This window comes from Pleurodeles waltl, chromosome 3_1, assembly GCF_031143425.1.
Source record: "Pleurodeles waltl isolate 20211129_DDA chromosome 3_1, aPleWal1.hap1.20221129, whole genome shotgun sequence".
NCBI lineage: Eukaryota > Metazoa > Chordata > Amphibia > Caudata > Salamandridae > Pleurodeles > Pleurodeles waltl.
Window position 1 is genome coordinate 1,699,793,342 of NC_090440.1, and position 27,715 is coordinate 1,699,821,056.

A 27,715-nucleotide genomic window follows, 5' to 3' on the forward strand; every position below is an offset into this window, starting at 1 on the left:
ACAAGTCATCACGCAAATGCAAGCAATAATTCATAAACGTACATGAAGACCAAAGCAGAAGGACAGTTTAGATTAACTATAATGGATTCAGTGGAAAAAAGGGAGTGAGTAGAAACCTTGGTTGCCATAATCAGATAGCATATGCATTAATTGATGTTTTAGAGGATCTGTGCCTGAAATGAAAATAACAGACCAAAATGTATTGAATTTAGATTGAAGAAATTCACCAAATTAATTTAAGGGTCGTGTGAGGCCAAAGCCAGCACGGCCAGCATTAATACTTACTGGAGCAGAAAGAAAAAGAAAAACTAGCCAAATCCTGTAGAGTTAGTCAGTCGGCCATATATCATTATACTTATTAATACATAAGCAATCCACCACAATTTAGCCCATCATCTGGTCAATGCCAGGGAATCACAACTTACCCCGTCGCATAGCCTGGTTTGATCTTTGCTGATCCTCGGTGTCCCTCATGTGCCGTTGGACCATGAGGTATCAGATTGACCGAGGTACTGTAATGAAATTAACATGTAAGAGAATTCAGTTTGTCATTGCTAAGCTCACTGTGAATTTTTCACAGCCATTCTAGATATTATCCACTTTCTTCATCTCTTCCCCGATTATCAGCAAAAAATAGTTTCCTTTTTTTTGGACCTCATGGTATTAATGATCTTATGTAGACACTTACCCTTTTCAGTGTGTAGCATGATTGCCTCCAGGGATGGGGCCTTGGGAGTAGCCCAGGTAAGAAATCTGTTTGATGTGATCATCCTCTTCAGTAGCTGGTTCAGGACTTGTCATTTTGGGCTATCTGGGTAAGGATGCCTTGATAGATAATCCAATGAGTTGTGGCACCCTGGTCTGTGCGTTATCGAGAAACTATATTTTTGAACCTGCAGAGTCCACTTTTCAGTGCTAGGCGGCTAGTGTGACTCCATCCTAGAAAAGAGTGGAATTAAGGGGTTATGATCTGTCACTGCCATGAAAGTTTGACTACAGATGTAGAGGTGGACTGGGTGCACCCCCACTTTCTGTTTTTCAGAGTATCTCAGCTGCAGTATCATGAGGGCACAGCTGGGAAACACAGTGGTCTTGCATTCACCCGGATCTTACTCCTGCGTTAAATCTGTAGGGTGCTCCTCAGGGCTGGCATCAACAATTAGTTCAGTTTTCTTCCTCGGATCAAAGTAGCCATTCATTGTGTTGCTGAACAGAGCTCTTGATATGGTGAAATGCGTCTTCTTTGTCTTTGCATCTCCATGTTTCATTTGATTTTTCAATGTTCTCTGGGGCTCTGAGAGCTTCACCAATTTATGTATGGAACTCCCACTACACATTGCTAGATTAAGTAAGCACTTTCTGCTGCTGTTTGGGGTGTATTGGCATCTCTAATGGCTGACCCTTTCTGTGGATGAAAACTCGCCACCATTCTGTTTCTCACAAGTACAAGGACAACTAGTTCTGTGTTTGATCATTGGGAATGCCGAGCTTGACTAACCATGGCAGCGACAGCTCTTCCCTTTTGGTAGCCATCCACATCCAGATGTGTTGGAGTCTAGGAACTGGCATGAGCCATTATGTCTTGTAATGTTATTCCAAATATTAGCCAGAGACCATAGTGTGATGCTTTGTAGTATGCACCTGTAAGCCCAAGGAAACGATGTATGAATCAATCAACTCGGATTTATAAAGTGCAACTAATCACCCAAGAGGGTATCCAGGCACTGTGATCCTGTTGGTTGTAGTCAAAAAGCCAAGTTTTGAGTCCCTTCAGGGAGGGTGCTGTTTGGAGGTGGACATTCCAGGGCTTGACAGCGAAGTAGAAGGATTGCCCTCCACTGTGGCTGTGGCGGAAGTGGGGAGTGTGCACAAAAGAAGTGGGGCACAGGTGCCTGGAGGGTTGGTGGAAGTACAGGCAGTGGTTGATGTATGCTGGCCCTTTGTCATGGAGGGCCTTGTAGGCATGTGTAAGCATCTTGAAATGGTATATTTCATGGATGGGGAGCCCAGTGGAGGTTCCTGAGATGGGGGTGATGTGGGTCTGTTTGGGGAGGTCAAGGATGAATCTAGCAGCTGTGTTCTGAATAGCCTCGAGTCTCTTCAGAAATTGGGTGCTGATTCCTGCATATAGCGTGTTGCTGTAGTCCAAGCAGCTGATAACTTAGGCTTGAGTGCCGGTTTTTCCTGGTGTTGTTGGGGAGTCACTTGAAGATCTTTCTGAGCAGACGGAGTGTGTTGAAGCAGGCGGAGGAGACTGTGTTGATCTGGTATTTCATGGTGGGTTTGCTGTCTAGAATGATGGCAAGGTTGCAGGCGCGGTCTGTCGTGTGCGTCTGATTTCAGAAGGCCACCAGGTGTCGATCCATGGAGAGATGTTGTTCCCAAAGATCAGTACTTCAGTCCTGTCTGTGTTGAGCTTCAGGCAGTTTGTCTTCATCCAATCAGTGACACTCGTCATGCAGTTGTGGAAGTGGACCTTGTGGTGGTCAGGTCTTCTGAGAGCGAGAGGATGAGCTGAGTATCATCTGCATAGGAAATTATGTTGAAGCCGTGGGTTCTGACTATGTTGGCTAGAGGCGTCATTTAAGTGTTGAACAGAGTGGGGCTGAGTGATGACCTTTGGGGGATGCCGTAGATGGTATGGCAAAATCCATGTCTTCCTCTTGATCCTGGCTAATATGACTTGCTTTGTTCGATGTCCTCATCAGGCATTTTCCACTTCCCCATTGGCCTAGAGCCACCTTGGTGTGGTATGTGGGTGAACAATTCCTAGAGATTCCATATACTCTTTAAAATCACTCCTCAGGAACGGCAACCCATTGTCTGTTATCAGTTGCCGGGCAGACCCAAAATGGTAAATGATTCTCAAACTAGGCCTGTGCTTGCTCAAAATTATGCTGGCATGGATTTCAACCTATGGGAATTTGGACTAAGCATCCAACCTGTGTATTCCATCTAGGTGTGACCCTAAATCAACTCTCATCTTGTCATGGGCCTTCACTCGGGTCATCAGAGAGCACAGGAGCTGGCCTACTGGAGGGGCCTGTGGCTGACACCACCGGCACTCGACTACCAGTTCCTCAACAGGATGTCCATCAAAGGGAACCAGACTTCCTCACGCAGGCAGGCTTATTTCCCAGCCACTTGTTGGCTCAAGTGCACTAGCAGGACTCTTGTGTCACAGAGAGTTTGTAGGATAATCTTTCTGTGCCTTCTGTGGTACTGAGTTCATCTTGTATTTTCCACATTGCTTTCATAACCATGTTGCTGCCATCGTGTGAATCTCCAACATTTTGCCAGAAAGTGTTCCATTGATTCCATTTCACTGTGGTAATGGCCTGCTGGAGACATGGATCTATTTTGGTTTCATCTGCCATTTTTAACAGGCAGTGGATTGGTTTGCCGATGTGAGTTGCCCAGCATCATCAAACTTATCAGCTTCACCTCTACAGAGTCCTCCACTGACAGTCTGCACATGAGGTGTCTGAGTAATATTCAGCCTGGTTCATGGATCCAGACTTGTACCTTAATACAACCTGTTACTACTGGAGTGGAAGGACCCATTTTTTCAATGTTTGGTGGAAAGTTGGGAGCAGTACCAGCGAAAAGTGGTAAGAGGGAATTGTGGTCGGCCGTTACTTGAAGGATTGTCCTTTTAGGTATAGGTGGAAGTGTGTGCAGTCTTATTTTCTATGCAAGGCCTCTTTTTCAATGTGTGCATATCATTTCTTTGTGCTGGTTACTTTTCGGCTCTCAAAGGCAATCTGCCTCCATTCATCCCCCCAGTGTATTGCATCAGGACTGCCTCGAACCCTTAGGGCTCACATCCTCTATAAGCCCCAACTCCTTGGCTGGGTTGAAGAATTCCATGATTATGTTCTGTAATAATGCCTCTTTGATGTTTTGAAACAATGCTTTTTTTTGCTTTTCTCCAAACCAAGGGGTTTGTTGTTTTGGTCAGCTCTGTCAGAGTTCCAGACAGTGTTGCAAGATTGGGGATGAAGTGACAACAGTTGGTGACTAGACCACGGAAGCTACATACTTCAGATGATGAGGCTCGACCTCCCCGAGGCCATCCCCTATTCATGGGTCCACTCATACTCCATCTCCCAACAATATCCATCATAGAACTCACCCTCTAGTTGCAGGAACTTGCATTTGTTTCAGTGAAACCAATGTCTGTGATCCTTTGCAGGGTGACTCTGAGTCTCTTCTGAAGTTTCTGATTTATTGTACCAAATATTAAAATATTGTCACTGACATTGAGGACTCCTTCTAGGCCTGACAGGACCTCTCTTATCACATTTTGAAAACACCTTGTCTGCCGAGGATATGCCAATGCTAAGAAAGTGGTGCCTTATGAGGGCTCCGTGTTTTGGTGACACCATACTGTATCTGCACTTCTTGTTGAGTTCGAGTTAGCCATAACTGGAGTTCAAATCCAGTTTGGAGATTCACTGGGTTCCATTTTATCAGTGATGAGCTCCTCAAACGTCAACGTGATGTGCTGTTCCCTCCTTATGACTGTCTCAGAGGGGCACATATCTATACAGATCTTGATGCTCTCTGGTTGTTTAGGTTTGCTGGCCACCTCCACTGGTGATAGCCAGGGAGTGGGGCCTGTGACTTTCTCGATGAAATTAAAGTCTTCCAGTTTTTGTAGTTCTGCTCCACAGCAGGGCATAGGTGGAAAGGAATTTGTTGGTGGCATAGGACCCCAACTTCACTGTGGGGTCTGTGGGGTGAAACTGCAGGTGTTTGCCCATGGAATAAGTGATGGATGCTGGTGAGTATGGCATGTACACATCATTATTGAATGGCCACTGCAAATTGTATCAGTTGCAGCTCTTCTGCGATGGATTAGCTGAGGAGAGTTTCTACATCTCAAGTGGCAACAAGAATGTGTCCTAAAACATTGTACCTTTGTGCAAGGAGGATTTGCTTCTCTGGATGCGAATATCTGCATTGGTAGGTAGCAACGTTGAGTGAGGGTATAGTTTATTGAACTGCTTTATCCTCATCTTGTCTACTGAGGCATCAGTGTCTATCAGGGATGTTATTGAAGTTCCTGATATCGTGATTTGACACATAGCATGTAACCCCTTTTATGACCTTCCAGTTGTGCATTATATTAGAACTAATTAATAATCTTTACCTTCTTCATGACTATTTTCAAGAGGGGAACGGTCCCTTTTGTGAATGGAATTTTCCTCGGTTGCCAAGGGGACACTTGCTTCTTGACGTTGCCTCTTACTATAGAGAGCCCTCAGACATCACCCCCCCCCCTGCAACCCTTTGCAAATTGGTTGGGGCTTTGGTATGCTGACCATGTTTTACCTTTGGCTGGACAGTCCTGTTGTCGATGTGTGGGAAGCCCACGATTTCCTTCTCATCACATCATTCAATTTAGAGGGAGACCGTGACAGGCTTCTTTTCTAATGGCTGCAGCGGTCTCTATTATTTTGTTCGCTTACCTCTTCTTTAATTAACCCTTGATGAATATGCTCCCCATCTGTTCAGCCCTGTCATTGGACAGCTCATTAGATCTATTAAAGTAAGAATTTCATCTAGTGGCATTCTGGGTTTGCAGAGTATGTGCTGGCTGAAAGGAGCCGATCTACATCCTTGGATAAGTTGCACCCTGACCTTCTGGAGGTCATCATCAGTAGTTTTGAAAGTCTGGTATAGAAGATTTCAATTGAGTCTTCCTTGTGCTGACAAGCTTGGTGAAGCTTGAAGCTTTCAATATTAGGATTCATCTTGGTGGTCAAGGCAGAGGTTAAGGGCCATGATTACCTCATCATAATCTATTTCACCTTCTGTGTTGGTTAGATTCAGGAAGAACCTGAATATCTCCTCTCCTGTATGGTCAAGGAGAAGCAATTTGTTTGCTTCCCCATGTATCTCCTTTGTAGTTTGAAGTAGTTGTTGAGGCAGGCACCCAGTTGTGCCAGCAAGCCAACTCTGTCACAGGCTCACTCGGCTAAAGCAATTTGGGTAGTAGATGGTCTGATCCTCCCACTGGATGTAAGGGTCTTTATGGCTGGGGACATCATGACATTGTACACTTGGGTCAGACTCTGGGGTGTTTGCTTGTGCAATGGCACGCCTCCTACCCTCCCCACTGATTTGCCTGTATCATTATCTCGCCATTCATTGTAAACGCAGTGACTGATGGTGAAATAACCTCTTCTTTTCTCTTTTATTGTTTCTATTTCCTTGTATTATTTAAGCCCCTTTTGAGTTTATATAGTTTCTTTCCTTTTGCATTGTTCAAGTTCTCTTTTGTGCGCAGGCAATTACACTTCGCGATAGTCTCTCAATTGAGCTTTGTCAAGCCAGTGCTGTTGCCAAATTAATCGAGGCTGGCCATGCCAATAAGTCTGGCTTATGAATGCACTGTCAAGTCAGACCTAAAAATCCATGCACCTTAATGACTCCTTTCTCCTATCTGTGCTGCTGCCAGAGAAAACACCATAAATTATCAAGTTACCTAACTCATTCTGAAAGCATTACAATGGCGTGCGTGTGCCCCTTAACGTTCAAGCTGGATATATAAACAAAATTATCACAGCTGTGTGGAGGACGGTCTCTTTTTTAGGTGGAGGCCTCCCAGACAATCTGGTAGCAAAAAGACTTCTTTGGGCACCCTGCCTTTTAATGCATTCTGCGCATTGCTTACCATTGGCTTTGTGTTTGTAACTCACATTTGCTTGCATTCTGTTTTCTGGCTTTTTTTGTCTTAGGCTGTCCAGCATGTATTTGTCTGCCTGTGGAGCATAGCCGGTTTACCACCTCTCTCATGCAGTCCTTGTTTTCTCTCATGAGTGCTCTCTTTCTGTAAACAGGCCTTGAAATTTTGTTCTAATCTTGTCAAATTTGCTGTGCATTCAAAGACGGTGGTCAAATGTCAGACTCTGTCTTCCGAGGGAGCTTGGTGTTTACTTTTTTATCTCGGACTTCAAAGTGAGAAGGTTTATGTGACAATCTTGCTGGATAATGGGGGTGGAAAAGGAACGTTTTTTTTTCTAGCAGGCAAGAAAATGTAAATATCTGCAAATTAACTGTGCAAATATTTTAGAATATATCAGAATTAAGACAGCTCAAATTAAGCAAATTGTTTTGTAATTCTGAAGTGTGGTGGAAACATATTTGAATATGATCAAAACAAATCAGTACACTAGGTGATGTTGTTTCCACACATTATCGTTTGTGCACTGTATAGGTTTATCATTAATACTGTATGTGCAAATCTAAATGTAATTTCAATTGAAAATGTGTTGCCTGTAATGGCAATGCACTGCAACACCATGCATGTACGCCACTCCATTCCACCTAACACCACTCCAATCTATGACACTCCATGACACTCAACGCTACAACACGACACTCCATGACACGTCTCTCCACTCCACGCCACTCTATGCCACTTCTGTGTAGGCCATTGTACTCCACTCTGACACTCCCACTCCACTCTACAACACTTCACTCTATGCCATTTCACTCTACGATAGTCCACTCTGACATTCCACAACACTCTATGCCACTCCTCTTTACGACATTCCACACTACTTAACTCCACTTTGCACCACTCCATGCTACATCAGTCCACTGACACTTCACTCCACTCTCTGATAAGCCACTCCACTCAACACTTTACTCCATGCCACTCTGACTTACTACTCCACTACCAGTTCACCCTAGACAACTTTACTCCATTCTACTTTACACCACTCTGCGACTCTACTGCACTCTACACCATTCCATGACACAGCACTCTGACACTCCACTCTGTCAGTCCACACCACTTTATTCCACTCTATGCCACTTCACACAACTCCACGCCATTTTACGCCACTCCAATCTGCACCCTTCCACTCTATGCCCCTACACCAGTCTATGCCATGCCACTGTAAGACACACTACACCACTGTACACCACTCCACTGTACTCCACCCTGTGCTTCTCCACTTTGTCTCTTCACTCTACAACACCCTACTACATTCTGTGCCACACCACTGTGTGAAACTCTACTTCACTCTGCACAACTCCACTGTACACCACTCTGTGCCACTGCACTCTACAACAGTCTGTGCCACTGCACTCTACAACAGTCTATGCCACTCCACTCTGCAATACTCTACTCCACTCTGACACTCTGCTCCACTCCACGCCACTCTACTTCTTGCTAATCCACTTCACTGTGTGCCTCTCCACTCTGACACGCCATGCCAGTCCACTCTACGCCCCTCTACTCTGGGTCTCTGTGCTCTACGTCCCTCCACTCTACATTTTACTCCACTCCATGACACTTCACAACACTCCACTCTTTGCAATTTCACTGGTCAACACGCCACTCTCCTCTGTCCCCAACTTTTATCCATGCTGAACAACTGCCACGCTGCTGTAAAACGTGGTCAAAACACATTGGCAAAGTCAATAGCTCTTTCATGGGCGAGACCTATTTGCTTTTCCAATTCTGGTTTGTGAAGCACGTAACTTCTGCCCCATCAAAACATGTACCACTTGCTCCCAACATGTGGGCGTAGCCAAAGAACCTCTCCAGGTGCTTTCACATAATTTTCTGGGACAGCTTCGCTGTGAAGCCAGACGATAAAAGCCTGACCATAAAAAGTATCAGGAGTTGATGTCAGTGATTATTTGTTGCTGCAATCTTCTATTTTGCCACAAGATGGCAGCCTCAAGCTTAAATTCACACGAGCCTTTAGAAGTCTTTTACACATTGCTGAGAATTGCTTTCGGTGATGTGTGTTGGGTGTTTGAATGTTTTGCAAATGTTTTCGTCCCTTAACTAATCGGATGTGCCTGATTTAGCCCTCCTTGTGATTATGCCGTCTGTGTGTGTGTGTGTGTGTGTATAGTAAGTCTCCGGAGCAAAGGATAGTTACTTGCTGACATTGAGTCCAGCCCTGGATTATTTACCAAATCGTTGCATTCTGGGAGTTAATAGTGGTTCAGATGAAATAATTGTGCTGGAAATTGACATTTGCGCGTAGCCGGAACATCATTCCTCTGAGCTCTCCTACTTTTATTTTCTGATAAATTCATGTGATTTGAACTTGCTAATGCGCTATATGATGCATTTTCCTGGGATGATAGTCACAGCAATGGTCGCATTATGTGATGTCCCGTGATGTCATCATTACGTTCATTAACATTTTTGAAACCTGAAAAGACCTACCTCTTTTTGGTCACAGAAAGCTGTCAAGCAAGGAGATCTTTGGTTGAGAAGCAAACATACAGGGCATGAGCTGGACATACTCCGGTTATAGTTCGTCTCTAGAGCAAGGGGTGATAAAATGCCAGCTGTTTTCTGGTACATTAAGAACATGAGGAAAATAATTTTTCTAGGAAGGTTGAAAGCGCCTTGAGTCACTCCAGTGGGAATGGTGGGAGCAAACATAGTAACTGCTTTGAAAGAGAACTGTGAAGGCCTAAGTGAAGTAATCCGTGTAAAAGCAAACAGAAGCTGCAGACCTTGTAGACTCTGGAGTTACCAAATATGTTGGGTTGTGGCCATTAATAGTGCAACAGGTGCACTAGCAGTGAGTCCAGAGATGCGAGGGACCCACTGGATCCCAAATATAGCTCCCACCACCCCCACCAAACCAGGGGATGGGTAGCCCGTTTTTCATACTGGCATTATGGCCCAGGCAACCTTTGCTATGCCACTGTGCACAAGGTCGGCCTTGTGGTCTTTTTCTAACCAATTTACACTACGTTGTACACAAGTATCGTTTCCGAATTTGACATACATTCTGGTGCAGCAGACCGAGCCAATTTCTGCTTTGCGTCGTGGTGCTCACGTACTTAAAATACAAACCTGTTGTTTATTCCTACACTAGGTGCGTAGAAGCGAAAAACGATTTTGAAAGGAACAAGCATTGAGTAGCCGGTGGGACCTAGAATAATATGTACTGTAATGTTTTTGGACTACTGAATATATTCAGATTATTATAAACGGGCCATGTAGGAAAGTACCATCTTGCCTGGCATGTTACCCCCATTTTTCACTGTATATATGTTGTTTTAGTTGTATGTGTCACTGGGACCCTGGTAACCCAGGGCCCCAGTGCTCATAAGAGTGCCTGAATGTGTTACCTGTGTAGTGACTAACTGTCTCACTGAGGCTCTGCTAATCAGAACCTCAGTGGTTATGCTCTCTCATTTCTTTCCAAATTGTCACTGACAGGCTAGTGACCATTTTTACCAATTTACATTGGCTTACTGGAACACCCTTATAATTCCCTAGTATATGGTACTGAGGTACCCAGGGTATTGGGGTTCCAGGAGATCCCTATGGGCTGCAGCATTTCTTTTGCCACCCATAGGGAGCTCTGACAATTCTTACACAGGCCTGCCACTGCAGCCTGAGTGAAATAACGTCCACGTTATTTCACAGCCATTTTTCACTGCACTTAAGTAACTTATAAGTCACCTATATGTCTAACCTTTACCTGGTAAAGGTTAGGTGCAAAGTTACTTAGTGTGAGGGCACCCTGGCACTAGCCAAGGTGCCCCCACATTGTTCAGAGCCAATTCACTGAACTTTGTGAGTGCGGGGACACCATTACACGCGTGCACTACATATAGGTCACTACCTATATGTAGCTTCACCATGGTAACTCCGAATATGGCCATGTAACATGTCTATGATCATGGAATTGCCCCCTCTATGCCATCCTGGCATTGTTGGTACAATTCCATGATCCCAGTGGTCTGTAGCACAGACCCTGGTACTGCCAGACTGCCCTTCCTGGGGTTTCTCTGCAGCTGCTGCTGCTGCCAACCCCTCAGACAGGCAGCTGCCCTCCTGGGGTCCAGCCAGGCCTGGCCCAGGATGGCAGAACAAAGAACTTCCTCTGAGAGAGGGTGTGACACCCTCTCCCTTTGGAAAATGGTGTGAAGGCAGGGGAGGAGTAGCCTCCCCCAGCCTCTGGAAATGCTTTGTTGGGCACAGATGTGCCCAATTCTGCATAAGCCAGTCTACACCGGTTCAGGGACCCCTTAGCCCCTGCTCTGGCGCGAAACTGGACAAAGGAAAGGGGAGTGACCACCCCCCTGACCTGCACCTCCCCTGGGAGGTGTCCAGAGCTCCTCCAGTGTGCTCCAGACCTCTGCCATCTTGGAAACAGAGGTGCTGCTGGCACACTGGACTGCTCTGAGTGGCCAGTGCCACCAGGTGACGTCAGAGACTCCTTGTGATAGGCTCCTTCAGGTGTTAGTAGCCTTTCCTCTCTCCTAGGTAGCCAAACCCTCTTTTCTGGCTATTTAGGGTCTCTGTCTCTGGGGAAACTGTAGATAACGAATGCATGAGCTCAGCCGAGTTCCTCTGCATCTCCCTCTTCACCTTCTGATAAGGAATCGACCGCTGACCGCGCTGGAAGCCTGCAAACCTGCAACATAGTAGCAAAGACGACTACTGCAACTCTGTAACGCTGATCCTGCCGCCTTCTCGACTGTTTTCCTGCTTGTGCATGCTGTGGGGGTAGTCTGCCTCCTCTCTGCACCAGAAGCTCCGAAGAAATCTCCCGTGGGTCGACGGAATCTTCCCCCTGCAACCGCAGGCACCAAAAAGCTGCATTACCGGTCCCTTGGGTCTCCTCTCAGCACGACGAGCGAGGTCCCTCGAATCCAGCGACACCGTCCAAGTGACCCCCACAGTCCAGTGACTCTTCAGCCCAAGTTTGGTGGAGGTAAGTCCTTGCCTCACCTCGCTGGGCTGCATTGCTGGGAACCGCGACTTTGCAAGCTTCTCCGGCCCCTGTGCACTTCCGGCGGAAATCCTGTGTGCACAGCCAAGCCTGGGTCCACGGCACTCTAACCTGCATTGCACGACTTTCTAAGTTGGTCTCCGGCGACGTGGGACTCCTTTGTGCAACTTCGGCGAGCACCGTTTCACGCATCCTCGTAGTGCCTGTTTCTGGCACTTCTCCGGGTGCTACCTGCTTCAGTGAGGGCTCTTTGTCTTGCTCGACGTCCCCTCTCTCTGCAGGTCCAATTTGCGACCTCCTGGTCCCTCCTGGGCCCCAGCAGCGTCCAAAAACGCCAAACGCACGATTTGCGTGTAGCAAGGCTTGTTGGCGTCCATCCGGCGGGAAAACACTTCTGCACGACTCTCCAAGGCGTGGGGGATCCATCCTCCAAAGGGGAAGTCTCTAGCCCTTGTCGTTCCTGCAGTATTCACAGTTCTTCAGCCTAGTAAGAGCTTCTTTGCACCAACCGCTGGCATTTCTTGGGCATCTGCCCATCTCCGAGCTGCTTGTGACTTTTGGACTTGGTCCCCTTGTTCCACAGGTACCCTCAGACAGGAATCCATCGTTGTTGCATTGCTGATTTGTGTTTTCCTTGCATTCTCCCTCTAACACGACTATTTTGTCCTTAGGGGAACTTTGGTGCACTTTGCACTCACTTTTCAGGGTCTTGGGGTGGGTTATTTTGCTAACTCTCACTATTTTCTAATAGTCCCAGCGACCCTCTACAAGGTCACATAGGTTTGGGGTCCATTCGTGGTTCGCATTCCACTTCTGGAGTATATGGTTTGTGTTGCCCCTATCCCTATGTTTCCCCATTGCATCCTATTGTAACTATACATTGTTTGCACTGTTTTCTAAGACTATACTGCATATTTTTGCTATTGTGTATATATATCTTGTGTATATTTCCTATCCTCTCACTGAGGGTACACTCTAAGATACTTTGGCATATTGTCATAAAAATAAAGTACCTTTATTTTTAGTATAACTGTGTATTGTGTTTTCTTATGATATTGTGCATATGACACTAAGTGGTACTGTAGTAGCTTCACACGTCTCCTAGTTCAGCCTGAGCTGCTTTGCTAAGCTACCATTATCTATCAGCCTAAGCTGCTAGACACCCTATACACTAATAAGGGATAACTGGGCCTGGTGCAAGGTGCAAGTACCCCTTGGTACTCACTACAAGCCAGTCCAGCCTCCTACATTGGTTGTGCAGCGGTGGGATAAGTGCTTTGAGACTACTTACCACTCTTGTCATTGTACTTTTCATAAGAGAAAAATATACAAAACAAGGTCAGTGTATATACACATAGCCAAAAAGTTTTGCATTTCCTCTTTTCACTCTTTTCTAAGTGCTGAAAAGTACTTCTAAACTTTCAAAAAGTTCTTAAAAGTTTAAAAAGTTTTTTTCTGTCTTTCCAAAAAGTTCTGAAAACTTTTTTCTCTTTGTCTATCACTTTAACTCTCTCTAAAAATGTCTGGCACAGGCCAAAAAGTTGAACTGTCCAAACTTGCATATGATCACCTTAGCTGGAAAGGAGTAAGGAGTCTCTGCATAGAGAGAGGTTTGAGTGTAGGGAAGAATCCTTCCTTAGAACTGTTAATTAATATGCTTAGAGTACAGGATAAGGCCATAAGTGCCCAATCTGTAGAAAAAGTAGCTAATGGTTCTCAATCTGATCCAGGGACTCCCCCAGGAAAAGGTTCAGGAAAGAAACTTCTCAGCCTGCCCATTACTAGACAGTCTAGCATAGTTGGTACAGAGGTTGAATCACATCATACTGATGATGTGCTCTCACATTATGCTGGTAGCCAAGCTGTTAGGGTGCCCTTGGTAAGGGACAGGTCTCCTTCTGTTCATTCCCATCATACCTCTGTATCTAGAAATGTCCCTCCCACCCACCCTGATGACAGATTGTTAGAAAGGGAGCTCAATAGATTGAGAGTGGAACAAACCTGACTGAAGCTCAAGAAGCAACAGCTGGATTTGGATAGACAGTCTTTAGAAATAGAGAGGGAAAGACAGAAAATGGGTTTAGATACCCATGGTGGCAGCAGCAGTATTCCCCATAGTCATCCTGCAAAAGAGCATGATTCCAGGAATCTGCATAAGATAGTTCCCCCTTACAAGGAGGGGGATGACATTAACAAGTGGTTTGCTGCACTTGAGAGGGCCTGTGTTGTACAGGATGTCCCTCAAAAGCAGTGGGCTGCTATCCTATGGCTATCATTTACTGGAAAAGGTAGGGATAGGCTCCTTACTGTAAAAGAAAATGATGCTAACAATTTCCAAGTTCTTAAGAATGCACTCCTGGATGGTTATGGCTTAACCACTGAACAGTACAGGATAAAGTTCAGAGATACCAAAAAGGAGTCTTCACAAGACTGGGTTGATTTCATTGACCAGGCAGTGAAGGCCTTGGAGGGGTGGTTACATGGCAGTAAAGTTACTGATTATGACAGCCTGTATAACTTGATCCTGAGAGAGCATATTCTTAATAATTGTGTGTCTGATTTGTTGCACCAGTACTTGGTGGACTCTGATCTGACCTCTCCCCAAGAATTGGGAAAGAAGGCAGACAAATGGGTCAGAACAAGAGTGAACAGAAAAGTTCATACAGGGGGTGACAAAGATGGCAACAAAAAGAAGGATGGTAAGTCTTCTGACAAGGGTGGGGACAAATCTAAAAATGAGTCTTCATCAGGCCCACAAAAACACTCTGGTGGGGGTGGTGGGCCCAAATCCTCCTTTAATCAGAACAAGGAAAAGAAACCATGGTGCTATTTATGTAAGATAAAAGGCCATTGGACAACAGATCCCAGTTGTCCAAAGAAAGGCACCACAGCTCCTACCACTACAACCCCTACTGCTACACCTAGTGTCCCTACTAATAGCAGTGGTGGTGGGAGCAAACCTACTAATAGCCAATCCAAGGGAGTAGCTGGGCTCACTTTTGGTAATTTAGTTGGGGTTGGTCTGATTAGGGAGACCACAGAGGCTACTTTAGTCTCTGAAGGGGCTATTGACTTAGCCACTTTGGTTGCTTGCCCCCATAACTTGGAGAAGTACAAGCAACTAACCCTAATAAATGGTGTTGAGGTCCAGGCCTACAGGGACACAGGTGCCAGTGTCACAATGGTGATTGAGAAACTGGTGCACCCTGAACAACACATACTTGGACACCAGTACCAAGTAAACGATGCTCACAACATAACACAAAGCCACCCCATGGCTGTTGTAAATCTCAACTGGGGGGGGTATCTGGTCCAAAGAAAGTTGTGGTAGCTTCAGATTTACCTGTAGACTGTCTATTAGGGAACGATTTGGAGACATCAGCTTGGTCAGATGTGGAGTTGGAGGCCCATGCAGCAATGCTGGGCATCCCAGGGCATATTTTTGCTTTGACAAGGGCTCAGGCCAAAAAGCAAAAAGGACAGGGAAGCTTGGATCCTGGAACAATGGACCAAGTGCTCCCTAAAGCTAGGGCTAGTAGAAGCAAACCACTTCCTACTATCCCTCCCTCTACAGTGGATTCTACTTCTGAGGAAGAAGAATTCCCTCCCTGTGCAGAACCTACACCAGAGGAGCTAGAAGCAGACACTGCTGAGCTTTTGGGTGAAGGGGGGCCTGCCAGAGAGGAGCTGAGTGTGGCACAGCAAACCTGTCCCACATTAGAGGGTCTCAGACAGCAAGCTGTCAAACAGGCTAATGGGGATGTCAGTGACTCACACAGAGTTTACTGGGAGGACAACCTCTTGTACACTGAGCATAGGGATCCTAAACCTGGAGCTGCCAGGAGATTAGTGATTCCTCAGGAGTACAGAAAGTTCCTCCTAACACTGGCACATGACATTCCCTTAGCTGGGCACCTGGGTCAAATGAAAACTTGGGACAGATTGGTACCACTGTTTCATTGGCCTAGGATGTCTGAGGACACAAAAGAATTTTGTAAGTCCTGTGAAACCTGTCAAGCCAGTGGCAAGACAGGTGGCACTCCAAAGGCACCCCTTATCCCACTGCCTGTGGTTGGGGTTCCCTTTGAAAGGGTAGGGGTTGACATAGTTGGCCCCCTTGACCCTCCTACTGCTTCAGGCAATAGGTTTATCTTGGTGGTAGTGGACCATGCCACAAGATATCCTGAAGCTATTCCTTTAAGGACCACTACAGCTCCTGCAGTGGCAAAGGCCCTCCTGGGAATATTTTCCAGGGTGGGCTTCCCAAAGGAAGTAGTATCAGACAGAGGAAGCAATTTCATGTCTGCATACTTAAAGGCCATGTGGAAAGAGTGTGGTGTAACTTACAAGTTCACAACACCCTATCATCCACAAACAAATGGACTGGTGGAGAGATTTAATAAAACTCTCAAAGGCATGATTATGGGACTCCCTGAAAAACTCCGCAGGAGATGGGATATCCTTCTACCATGCCTCCTTTTTGCCTACAGGGAGGTACCCCAGAAAGGAGTGGGCTTCAGCCCCTTTGAACTTCTTTTTGGACACCCTGTTAGGGGTCCACTCACACTTGTAAAGGAGGGTTGGGAACAACCTTTAAAAGCTCCTAAGCAGGATATTGTGGATTATGTACTTGGCCTCAGATCAAGGATGGCTGAGTACATGAAAAAGGCCAGTAAAAACCTTCAGGCCAGCCAAGAGCTCCAGAAGCAATGGCATGATCAGAAGGCTGTTTTGGTTCAGTACCAACCAGGGCAGAAAGTGTGGGTCTTGGAGCCTGTGGCCCCAAGAGCACTCCAAGATAAATGGAGTGGACCCCACACAATTGTTGAAAAGAAGGGTGAAGTCACCTACTTGGTTGACTTAGGCACTGCCAGGAGTCCCCTTAGGGTGCTCCATGTCAACCGCCTGAAACCCTACTATGACAGGGCTGATCTCACCCTGCTCATGGCAACAGATGAGGGACAGGAAGAAGACAGTGATCCTCTACCTGATCTCTTCTCTTCCACAGAACAAGATGCTCTTGTGGAAGGTGTAGTTTTGGCTGATTGTCTTACTGCTGAGCAGAAAGATAATTGCATAAATCTCCTAGGACAATTTTCAGAACTCTTCTCCATTGTGCCAGGCACCACTTCTTGGTGTGAGCACACTATAGATACTGGAGACAGTTTACCTGTCAAAAGTAAGATCTATAGGCAGCCTGACCATGTCAGGGACTGCATAAAGCAAGAAGTTCAGAAGATGTTGGAACTAGGAGTGGTTGAGCACTCTGACAGTCCATGGGCTTCTCCTGTGGTACTGGTACCAAAACCCAATTCTAAAGATGGAAAGAAGGAAATGAGGTTTTGTGTAGACTATAGAGGTCTCAACTTGGTAACCAAAACTGATGCTCACCCTATACCCAGGGCAGATGAGCTAATAGATACACTGGCATCTGCCAAGTATCTAAGCACTTTTGATTTGACTGCAGGGTATTGGCAGATCAAAATGTCAGAAGATGCTAAACCTAAGACTGCATTTTCTACCATTGGAGGACATTACCAGTTTACTGTAATGCCTTTTGGTTTGAAAAATGCACCTGCCACTTTTCAGAGGTTGGTGAACACAGTCCTGCAAGGGCTGGAAGCTTTCAGTGCAGCATATTTGGATGATATAGCTGTCTTTAGCTCCAGCTGGGATGATCACCTGGTCCACCTATGGAAAGTTTTGGAGGCCCTGCAAAAGGCAGGCCTCACTATCAAGGCTTCAAAGTGCCAGATAGGGCAGGGTAAGGTGGTTTATCTGGGACACCTTGTTGGTGGGGAACAGATTGCACCACTTCAGGGGAAAATCCAAACTATTATTGATTGGGTTCCCCCTACCACTCAGACTCAGGTGAGAGCCTTCCTAGGCCTCACTGGGTATTACAGGAGGTTCATTAAGAACTATGGCTCCATTGCAGCCCCTCTTAATGACCTCACATCCAAGAAAATGCCTAAAAAGGTATTATGGACAGCAAACTGTCAGAAAGCTTTTGAGGAGCTGAAGCAGGCCATGTGCTCTGCACCTGTCCTGAAAAGCCCTTGTTACTCTAAAAAATTCTATGTCCAGACTGATGCATCTGAATTAGGAGTAGGGGCAGTCCTATCACAACTTAATTCTGAGGGCCAGGATCAACCTGTTGCTTTTATTAGTAGAAGGTTGACCCCTAGAGAAAAGCGTTGGTCTGCCATTGAGAGGGAGGCCTTTGCTGTGGTCTGGGCTCTGAAGAAGTTGAGGCCATACCTGTTTGGCACTCACTTCATTGTTCAGACAGACCACAAACCTCTACTTTGGCTAAAACAAATGAAAGGTGAAAATCCTAAATTGTTGAGGTGGTCCATATCCCTACAGGGAATGGACTATACAGTGGAACATAGACCTGGGAGTAGCCACTCCAATGCAGATGGACTCTCCAGATATTTCCACTTAGACAATGAAGACTCATCAGGTAATGGCTAGTCTTATTGTCCTTCGTTTGGGGGGGGGTTGTGTAGGAAAGTACCATCTTGCCTGGCATGTTACCCCCATTTTTCACTGTATATATGTTGTTTTAGTTGTATGTGTCACTGGGACCCTGGTAACCCAGGGCCCCAGTGCTCATAAGAGTGCCTGAATGTGTTACCTGTGTAGTGACTAACTGTCTCACTGAGGCTCTGCTAATCAGAACCTCAGTGGTTATGCTCTCTCATTTCTTTCCAAATTGTCACTGACAGGCTAGTGACCATTTTTACCAATTTACATTGGCTTACTGGAACACCCTTATAATTCCCTAGTATATGGTACTGAGGTACCCAGGGTATTGGGGTTCCAGGAGATCCCTATGGGCTGCAGCATTTCTTTTGCCACCCATAGGGAGCTCTGACAATTCTTACACAGGCCTGCCACTGCAGCCTGAGTGAAATAACGTCCACGTTATTTCACAGCCATTTTTCACTGCACTTAAGTAACTTATAAGTCACCTATATGTCTAACCTTTACCTGGTAAAGGTTAGGTGCAAAGTTACTTAGTGTGAGGGCACCCTGGCACTAGCCAAGGTGCCCCCACATTGTTCAGAGCCAATTCACTGAACTTTGTGAGTGCGGGGACACCATTACACGCGTGCACTACATATAGGTCACTACCTATATGTAGCTTCACCATGGTAACTCCGAATATGGCCATGTAACATGTCTATGATCATGGAATTGCCCCCTCTATGCCATCCTGGCATTGTTGGTACAATTCCATGATCCCAGTGGTCTGTAGCACAGACCCTGGTACTGCCAGACTGCCCTTCCTGGGGTTTCTCTGCAGCTGCTGCTGCTGCCAACCCCTCAGACAGGCAGCTGCCCTCCTGGGGTCCAGCCAGGCCTGGCCCAGGATGGCAGAACAAAGAACTTCCTCTGAGAGAGGGTGTGACACCCTCTCCCTTTGGAAAATGGTGTGAAGGCAGGGGAGGAGTAGCCTCCCCCAGCCTCTGGAAATGCTTTGTTGGGCACAGATGTGCCCAATTCTGCATAAGCCAGTCTACACCGGTTCAGGGACCCCTTAGCCCCTGCTCTGGCGCGAAACTGGACAAAGGAAAGGGGAGTGACCACCCCCCTGACCTGCACCTCCCCTGGGAGGTGTCCAGAGCTCCTCCAGTGTGCTCCAGACCTCTGCCATCTTGGAAACAGAGGTGCTGCTGGCACACTGGACTGCTCTGAGTGGCCAGTGCCACCAGGTGACGTCAGAGACTCCTTGTGATAGGCTCCTTCAGGTGTTAGTAGCCTTTCCTCTCTCCTAGGTAGCCAAACCCTCTTTTCTGGCTATTTAGGGTCTCTGTCTCTGGGGAAACTGTAGATAACGAATGCATGAGCTCAGCCGAGTTCCTCTGCATCTCCCTCTTCACCTTCTGATAAGGAATCGACCGCTGACCGCGCTGGAAGCCTGCAAACCTGCAACATAGTAGCAAAGACGACTACTGCAACTCTGTAACGCTGATCCTGCCGCCTTCTCGACTGTTTTCCTGCTTGTGCATGCTGTGGGGGTAGTCTGCCTCCTCTCTGCACCAGAAGATCCGAAGAAATCTCCCGTGGGTCGACGGAATCTTCCCCCTGCAACCGCAGGCACCAAAAAGCTGCATTACCGGTCCCTTGGGTCTCCTCTCAGCACGACGAGCGAGGTCCCTCGAATCCAGCGACACCGTCCAAGTGACCCCCACAGTCCAGTGACTCTTCAGCCCAAGTTTGGTGGAGGTAAGTCCTTGCCTCACCTCGCTGGGCTGCATTGCTGGGAACCGCGACTTTGCAAGCTTCTCCGGCCCCTGTGCACTTCCGGCGGAAATCCTGTGTGCACAGCCAAGCCTGGGTCCACGGCACTCTAACCTGCATTGCACGACTTTCTAAGTTGGTCTCCGGCGACGTGGGACTCCTTTGTGCAACTTCGGCGAGCACCGTTTCACGCATCCTCGTAGTGCCTGTTTCTGGCACTTCTCCGGGTGCTACCTGCTTCAGTGAGGGCTCTTTGTCTTGCTCGACGTCCCCTCTCTCTGCAGGTCCAATTTGCGACCTCCTGGTCCCTCCTGGGCCCCAGCAGCGTCCAAAAACGCCAAACGCACGATTTGCGTGTAGCAAGGCTTGTTGGCGTCCATCCGGCGGGAAAACACTTCTGCACGACTCTCCAAGGCGTGGGGGATCCATCCTCCAAAGGGGAAGTCTCTAGCCCTTGTCGTTCCTGCAGTATTCACAGTTCTTCAGCCTAGTAAGAGCTTCTTTGCACCAACCGCTGGCATTTCTTGGGCATCTGCCCATCTCCGAGCTGCTTGTGACTTTTGGACTTGGTCCCCTTGTTCCACAGGTACCCTCAGACAGGAATCCATCGTTGTTGCATTGCTGATTTGTGTTTTCCTTGCATTCTCCCTCTAACACGACTATTTTGTCCTTGGTGGAACTTTGGTGCACTTTGCACTCACTTTTCAGGGTCTTGGGGTGGGTTATTTTGCTAACTCTCACTATTTTCTAATAGTCCCAGCGACCCTCTACAAGGTCACATAGGTTTGGGGTCCATTCGTGGTTCGCATTCCACTTCTGGAGTATATGGTTTGTGTTGCCCCTATCCCTATGTTTCCCCATTGCATCCTATTGTAACTATACATTGTTTGCACTGTTTTCTAAGACTATACTGCATATTTTTGCTATTGTGTATATATATCTTGTGTATATTTCCTATCCTCTCACTGAGGGTACACTCTAAGATACTTTGGCATATTGTCATAAAAATAAAGTACCTTTATTTTTAGTATAACTGTGTATTGTGTTTTCTTATGATATTGTGCATTTGACACTAAGTGGTACTGTAGTAGCTTCACACGTCTCCTAGTTCAGCCTGAGCTGCTTTGCTAAGCTACCATTATCTATCAGCCTAAGCTGCTAGACACCCTATACACTAATAAGGGATAACTGGGCCTGGTGCAAGGTGCAAGTACCCCTTGGTACTCACTACAAGCCAGTCCAGCCTCCTACAGGCCACAATTGAGATCAGCCACCATTGCATGCTGTAGGACCCCCCCAACCCACACACCCATTCCCTAGAGGCAGAGCAGATGAGCTATCCTTGTACAAGTATTGAGAATACCAAAAACGTGATCCATAACTACTGTAGGGGAGCATAACCATCAAAGTTCACTTAGCAAATTACACACTCGTCAGTCCTGTGTTCAGTTACTTGCAAAAACAGTGTTGCCTGACGTGTGTGTAGTCCACTCAGGCCACTTGCGTCACTTGTACTGTTCAGTCTTATTCTAGTAGTAGCAGGCGGGAGTATGCATGCTTGGTTCGTAGTGTGGGTGGGCACAGTGTTGCCTGCGTGAATATAGTTTGATGTCTTGTCTAAAGTTCTGAATTGTGCTCCAGGTTGTGGAGGGTGACGATGCCCTGGTAGAGGGCATGCGTTATATCGTTGGACAAATGTGTGCAAACAGTAGCACAGTCATATCTACCTTACCCTGGTATATAGTTACAAAAGTATGTTGCCATACCTCCTCATTAACTTTCATTGACTAACACCCAGTCATATCACCCACATATGTTCACCTGCTCAATTCACACAATCAGGGCCACTCATGCTGTTCTTACTGTCACCTGCAAACTTGCTCATGCGCAATCACTAAACTCTCTAACTCCCCCATCAGTAAGATTAACAAGCTCGTTCTCGCCAACATTCATTCACTCACTCGTGTTACATGCATTTATATTCAAGCATAACTATAGCACTAACATCACTCACACTCCCTCACTTTCTAATGAGTTGCTTTTGTTCCTCTGGCAGCACACCCTAAGGCACGGGCCTTCATCACACATGCTGGTTCACATGGAGTCTATGAGGGCATCTGTAACGCGGTGCCCATGGTCCTGCTTCCCTTATTTGGGGACCAGATGGACAACGCCAAACGAATTGAATCGCGTGGAGCTGGTGTGACCCTCAACGTCCTGCAAATGACTGCACAGGATCTCAGTAACGCCTTGAAGACGGTGATCAATGACCCCAGGTGAGTAGCATGATCTCTACCCTTAAGACAACCCTTACTTTACCCTTCAGCAATATTAGGACAACTAGTTTCGGACACTAACCTAAGCACAGTCCAAATGCCAGCACCAGCTTCACCACACTATATACTGGAATTCCATCTTCCTCTCAGCGTCATTTCCTAGTCCAACTATAAACCCAGCCCACAACTCCATCCAACACACACGACCCATTCCTGGGTGAAGCCAATAGGTTTCAGCTTTTGACCACATCCTCAGCTGCATTGCTAATCATATCTTTTAACTACATCCCAGTCATATACCCACTTTTCAACATCACGTCTAAATCTGAATTTCAAACTTGTCTCCAACTTTATTTACAACTGTTCATTTTATCCTTATGCCTTGTCCTAATTGCCTCGTCCCAAACTTTGCACCATAGGCCTCCCTGTCTAACTTAATTACTAGAGCTAATTCCACCCAGGATGATAACCATGCCTTTGAACTATATGACACAACCCTGTCTTGTAAAACTTCAACACAACTTCTCAATATAACACGAGTAGCCCCATCTGCAAACCTGGTCCAAGGGCTTTGGCCTTAGAAAGACCCACAAGAGCACTCTATAGCTCTTCACTGTAATCAGGGAGCAGGTTAAGGACTACATGCATATCTCTGAACTGTAGACTTGGACCGATTTATCAATGAACGGCCGCCCTGTGTAAGGTTGGGACAGCCCTGACTATCTTTGGACTGTGACCTTGGATACGGGTACGATAGATCTGACTTCTGGATTTTTACCCATGACCAGTATAACAGAGACCTAGGTGGCCTGGACTTCTATCCTAGAGCATGAAGTCATAGGCCACCATATACACTGAGTGTGGCACTGCCAAGTAAAGGTCTGAAATCACAGGGTGTGGCCATAGATTTGGTGAGGATAGAAATTGTTGTTCCTGTAACATTGGCCATGTCTAGATCAGGTGTGGATATCTATGCGCAGTCTTGTCTATGTCACGTTTTGCAAACACTGGGATCTGTGTACTGTTTTCCATAGGTCAGGTAAAGGCAGGTATCCCTGTTCTGTGGCCCTAGATCATGTTAGAACAGGACAGACTTGCCATCTGTGGACTGCGGTCCTGAGACAGAAAATACTTTGTTATTCCAAGATTGGGGACTGGTTCCGGGTAGGACAATGCTGGACCGTGTGCTGGAACCCAGTTAGTGCAAACCTAGATATGCTTTATTTGTGGGCTGTTCTCTAGTTAGGGCAGGCTTGACTATCCTTGGACCTCAGCCCTTTCTCAGGTTAAGACCGAGTGGAATTTTCGGGCGCTCTCACCCTTGGTCAGAGTAGGGCACCAGGTGGGTAAATACACAGGCTGATGTCCTTGTTCAAGTTACAGTAGAACTTTGTACAACATAGTAATCCCTTTTCTTGAAAGAGCACAGACCAACATATGTTACTTCAATTTGTGCAGCCTTGCGGGCTACTGTAAACGTGACTTTCCATCTTGGTGTCTTTTTCTTGTACTTGGGCATCCCTTTAATATTTACTTTGCTTACTCTTTCTAGCTATAAGGAGAACATCTCTCGCCTCTCAGCACTGCACCTGGACCGGCCCATCCACCCCCTCGACCTCGCTGTGCATTGGGTGGAGTTTGTCATGAGACACAAGGGAGCCCCCCACCTGCGCCCAGCAGCGCACGACCTCAACTGGATCCAATACCACTCACTGGATGTCATTGCCTTCCTCCTTGCTGTTGTTTCTGTCACCCTCTTTATATTAATCAAGTGCTGCTGCTTTTGTGGCAGGAAGTGCTGTGGCCAGAAGCAGAGACCCCAGAAGTCCAAAACCCACTAAGTGGGATAGCACACAGGTCATGGCATCCACTCTGCCTCTTAGGGGCAGAAACAGTCTTTCACAAATAAGGTAGTTGGGTTACAGAACATGAATGGAGGAATCTATTTCAAACATGTGTTAGGTTCATGTCAAACATTTCTGAAACATGGATAGTTTTTACAGAATTTGGGGGCTTCTTGCCCCATATTTGGTGTACACCACCCCAATCCCTGGGGAGCCTATCCTAAATTTTTGTCAGTTTCTCCCGACACTTTGCAATCATTTTCAGAATTGGTGGACTTTATTTTCTGAATCAGATGATACATTCCCGAATTCTTCTTAGTCTTTCCTGAATCCTGAATTCTGGGGGAAACTTTCTTGAAATCTGGGGTTGACTTTCATGAATTTTCATATCTTTCCTAAATTCCAGGATATTTTCCCTTTTCTGGTCTGACTTTCTGGACTTTTGGGAAATGATATGAAGGATTCTGCAGCAGCTCTGCAGTTTTTCGTTTCCTTTCCTTAATCTTTGAGCAGTCTTTCCTGAATTTTGAGACAGCAATTTCTAAACTCTGATTAATCTTTTCTGAATTCTGGAGTAGCTTTTTCTGAATTCTACCTAATCTTTCCCTTATTTTCGTCAGTCATTCCTAAATGTTTAAAATGTCCCTTAATTCTAGTTAGCCTTTGCAAAAGTCTTGGGAAATCTTTTCTAAATTCTTGTCAGGTTTTCATGAATGATATATCCTACCTAGATGCTGGAGCAGCCTTGTCTTTATTTGTGGGGCTAGGTCAGTTTTTCTTAATTTTGAGACATGTTTCCGGAATTCTGTTCTGCAAACCACTCCCAATTTACCTTATAAGGAAAGACAAAAATATTTGATTGCTATAAAATGTACCGAAAAATTACATTTGTCGCCTCAATTTCCTTCCTTGGCCACTAATGAGACTCGGGCACGTTTTTTCCAAATTAATTCTGCCCACCCCTTAGATCTAAAATTGGTGAGATTCTGGTAATTATAATGGACAGTTCTGCAAAACATTCCAACGATGACATTTTGTAGCAGCACATTGTTACTTCATCTTCACCGAAAGTAAAAAGACACTGCATATGTTGTCAAGCCACTGGATTTTTCATTTTCTGCACAATACATGCACTAGGAAAATATTTGCAAAGCAAGGCAGCATGTTATGCATGACTCATTCCAATATATTATTTTTGCAAATGTTCTCCACTTTGGTTGGCTGAGTCCTGTAAATCTCCCGCTTGCTGGGCGAATGTGGCGTTTACAGTTGCATACCTCATTTCTGCCCACATTTGGAAAGATAGTCTTAATTTTAAGATCTCGAATTGGCTATTCTTGGCACATTCCCGACTTCAAAATGATTGTACCTCCTATAAATCATTCTGCCCAATCCGTTTCAACAGGGATCTCCCTCAAAAGCACCTCTCTTGTTGACCAACATCTGTTGAATTTTGTGATGCTGGCAGATGTGCAGTGGGTGTCTGCTGAATACACAGGGCCGCATCTGGAACTGAAATCAGAGCCATAGAATAGTTAATGTTAAAATTGTAGGATCTAATTTTGTTTGATTTTCACCACAGTTATGATTGCCCTAAGCAACTAAAGATAGCCTCAATATTCACAGGGTGGTGATGTGGTTTGAGACACTTAAAATAGAACTGCCAGGCATAAAACACATTTGAGACTGCCTTAAGGTAGTGAACAGTGCCAGAAAATCAGGCTTCTAGCCTTTTCTTTGACTTTGGGATTAACTCTCAAAATAGGTAATCATAAAATAGCTTAAAAGTTCAGCTTACACAAAATGATTGCTGAACAGGCTAGCTCCCTATCGAAATAGCTACTCATGTAAGTAGCTATTCACAGCCCTGGACTGTTGGTAAGGGCTGAGGCCGCTCTCCCCCCCCCCCCCCCCCCCCCCCCAACCTTTTCAAACATGCAGAGTGTCTGTCAGGCTGAGCAACTGTTCAGGTCAGGCAGCCAAGCGCTGTAGGTGTCTGGCTGCCTGAGAAGGAATTTGCTGGGCTGAAGATTTCACAACTCTGTGATCTGTACCGCCTCAGCCCACCAAAGTCTTCTATGAGCTTCCCCCTCCTGACTCAGACCTGGGTTCTTCAGTTTTAAGACTTGTAGTGCCCAGGGCTGAGTGTCCATCAGTGACTCTCGTTGGGTCAGTAACTCTCACTGACCCCATCCAAGTCTGTGACAAGCTAGGGAAGAACTTCCTATCATTGGCTGATTCATGACAAGGTCAGCCATTGAAATGCAGGTGGCAGTCCCTTTCCTGAAGCCTGTAGGAAGTAACAGAGGCCTCACTTCTGCCACCTGAGATGACCACTGCAGCCTGTCAAGCTTCCTTTTTTCAATGTTGAGTGTGTCCATGCATATGCATATGTATGTTTGAGGATTTTGGTGTGTATGCATGCTATGAATGGGTGTGTGTGTATGTATGTGCTGGGTGTGAATATGTGTGTGTGCGTGTGAAAGAGAATGTATGTCTGTCCCACCCCTGCTGCACATTACGTGCCAACACTGATTACTCATTTAGTAACATAGCTAAGCTACTCCTCAGAAAAGCTAGCAAGCATAGATAAACCAACCTCTTCTCTTACTTTTACTACACCGCCAATTTTCTGTGTTAGTTACACTGTGAGGTGCTGATTTGTAGTAACAGCAATCATGCACGGGCTTCATAGTTGGATGATTCTTTATTTACTTAAAACAAATTTGGCCTGGCATGCCCACAAAAAAGTTGTTGGCTTCCTTCCATAGTGGCAAACAGTTATTATGACTTAGGACCGTCAGTGACAGCTTTTCCTTTACCCTAAAATCGATGGACGTCAGAGTGGTGATGCCAACATTTATATTAAGAAAGTTAAATATTGTGAAGGTACATTCTGCGGTGCGTACACTAGTCAAACTAGGAACAGAGTGATTAGATATCTGCCAACAAGGAAGTGCTGAATACTAACCATAATATGAAATGAGTGAATCGGGTGCTAAATGTGAACGTACTGCCAACAACAGGATCCTGTGCTATCATGGTGCTGCAAGTTACCAAAATCCTGGGAATTCATCTCCACCTGCCCATGGGTGACACACACCGGGAAATGTTTACTAAATGTAATAAGCAAAACATGCAGTGATATATGATTACAGAACTTTAAAAATAGAAAAACCCTCAAACATGCAAATCAAGAAGTTGATAAGGAACGTTTTTAATATTGAAGATATTTTGTACACGACAACGCATTTCTGAATAAAGATGAAGAAATTGGTGCGTTGTAAGTTTTATATGTTTTGTGTCTTATTTTTGAGGTGTGCTACATAGTTCGCACAAATTGATATTCTGCATGGGACTCTAACCCTGACATACAAGAGGGTGTAGCAAGGGAGGGCAAGCAACAATAACAAGCATTAGCAAAGCCAATAGGTTTCACCTATGAGCGATCTGTGGGTTTTGTCAATTTTTTCACACCTGACACAGCAGCATGGGCTACTGTGCAACTTGGCTTAAAGTAAAAAAAAAAAAAAGTGATATGACTCTGCCTCATACACTATTATATTCTTTACTCTCAGCCATGTTGCACCGCAGCCTGCGTTACTATGCA

The 27,715-nt window shown here is 45.9% G+C and overlaps 1 protein-coding gene across 5 annotated transcripts in view; it reads left to right on the forward strand.

The window, feature by feature from the left end:
* LOC138285519 (UDP-glucuronosyltransferase 1A1-like) overlaps positions 1-27,396 on the forward strand; it is a 322,413-nt gene extending 295,017 nt beyond the window's left edge. For all 5 annotated transcript variants that reach the window (XM_069225535.1, XM_069225536.1, XM_069225533.1 and 2 more), the window contains exons 4-5: positions 22,042-22,261; positions 23,814-27,396. In XM_069225535.1, the coding sequence (XP_069081636.1) occupies positions 22,042-22,261; positions 23,814-24,102 (509 nt within the window). In that variant the 3' untranslated portion in view covers positions 24,103-27,396. The remainder of the gene's footprint in view (positions 1-22,041; positions 22,262-23,813) is intronic.
* The last annotated feature ends 319 nt before the right edge of the window (positions 27,397-27,715 follow it).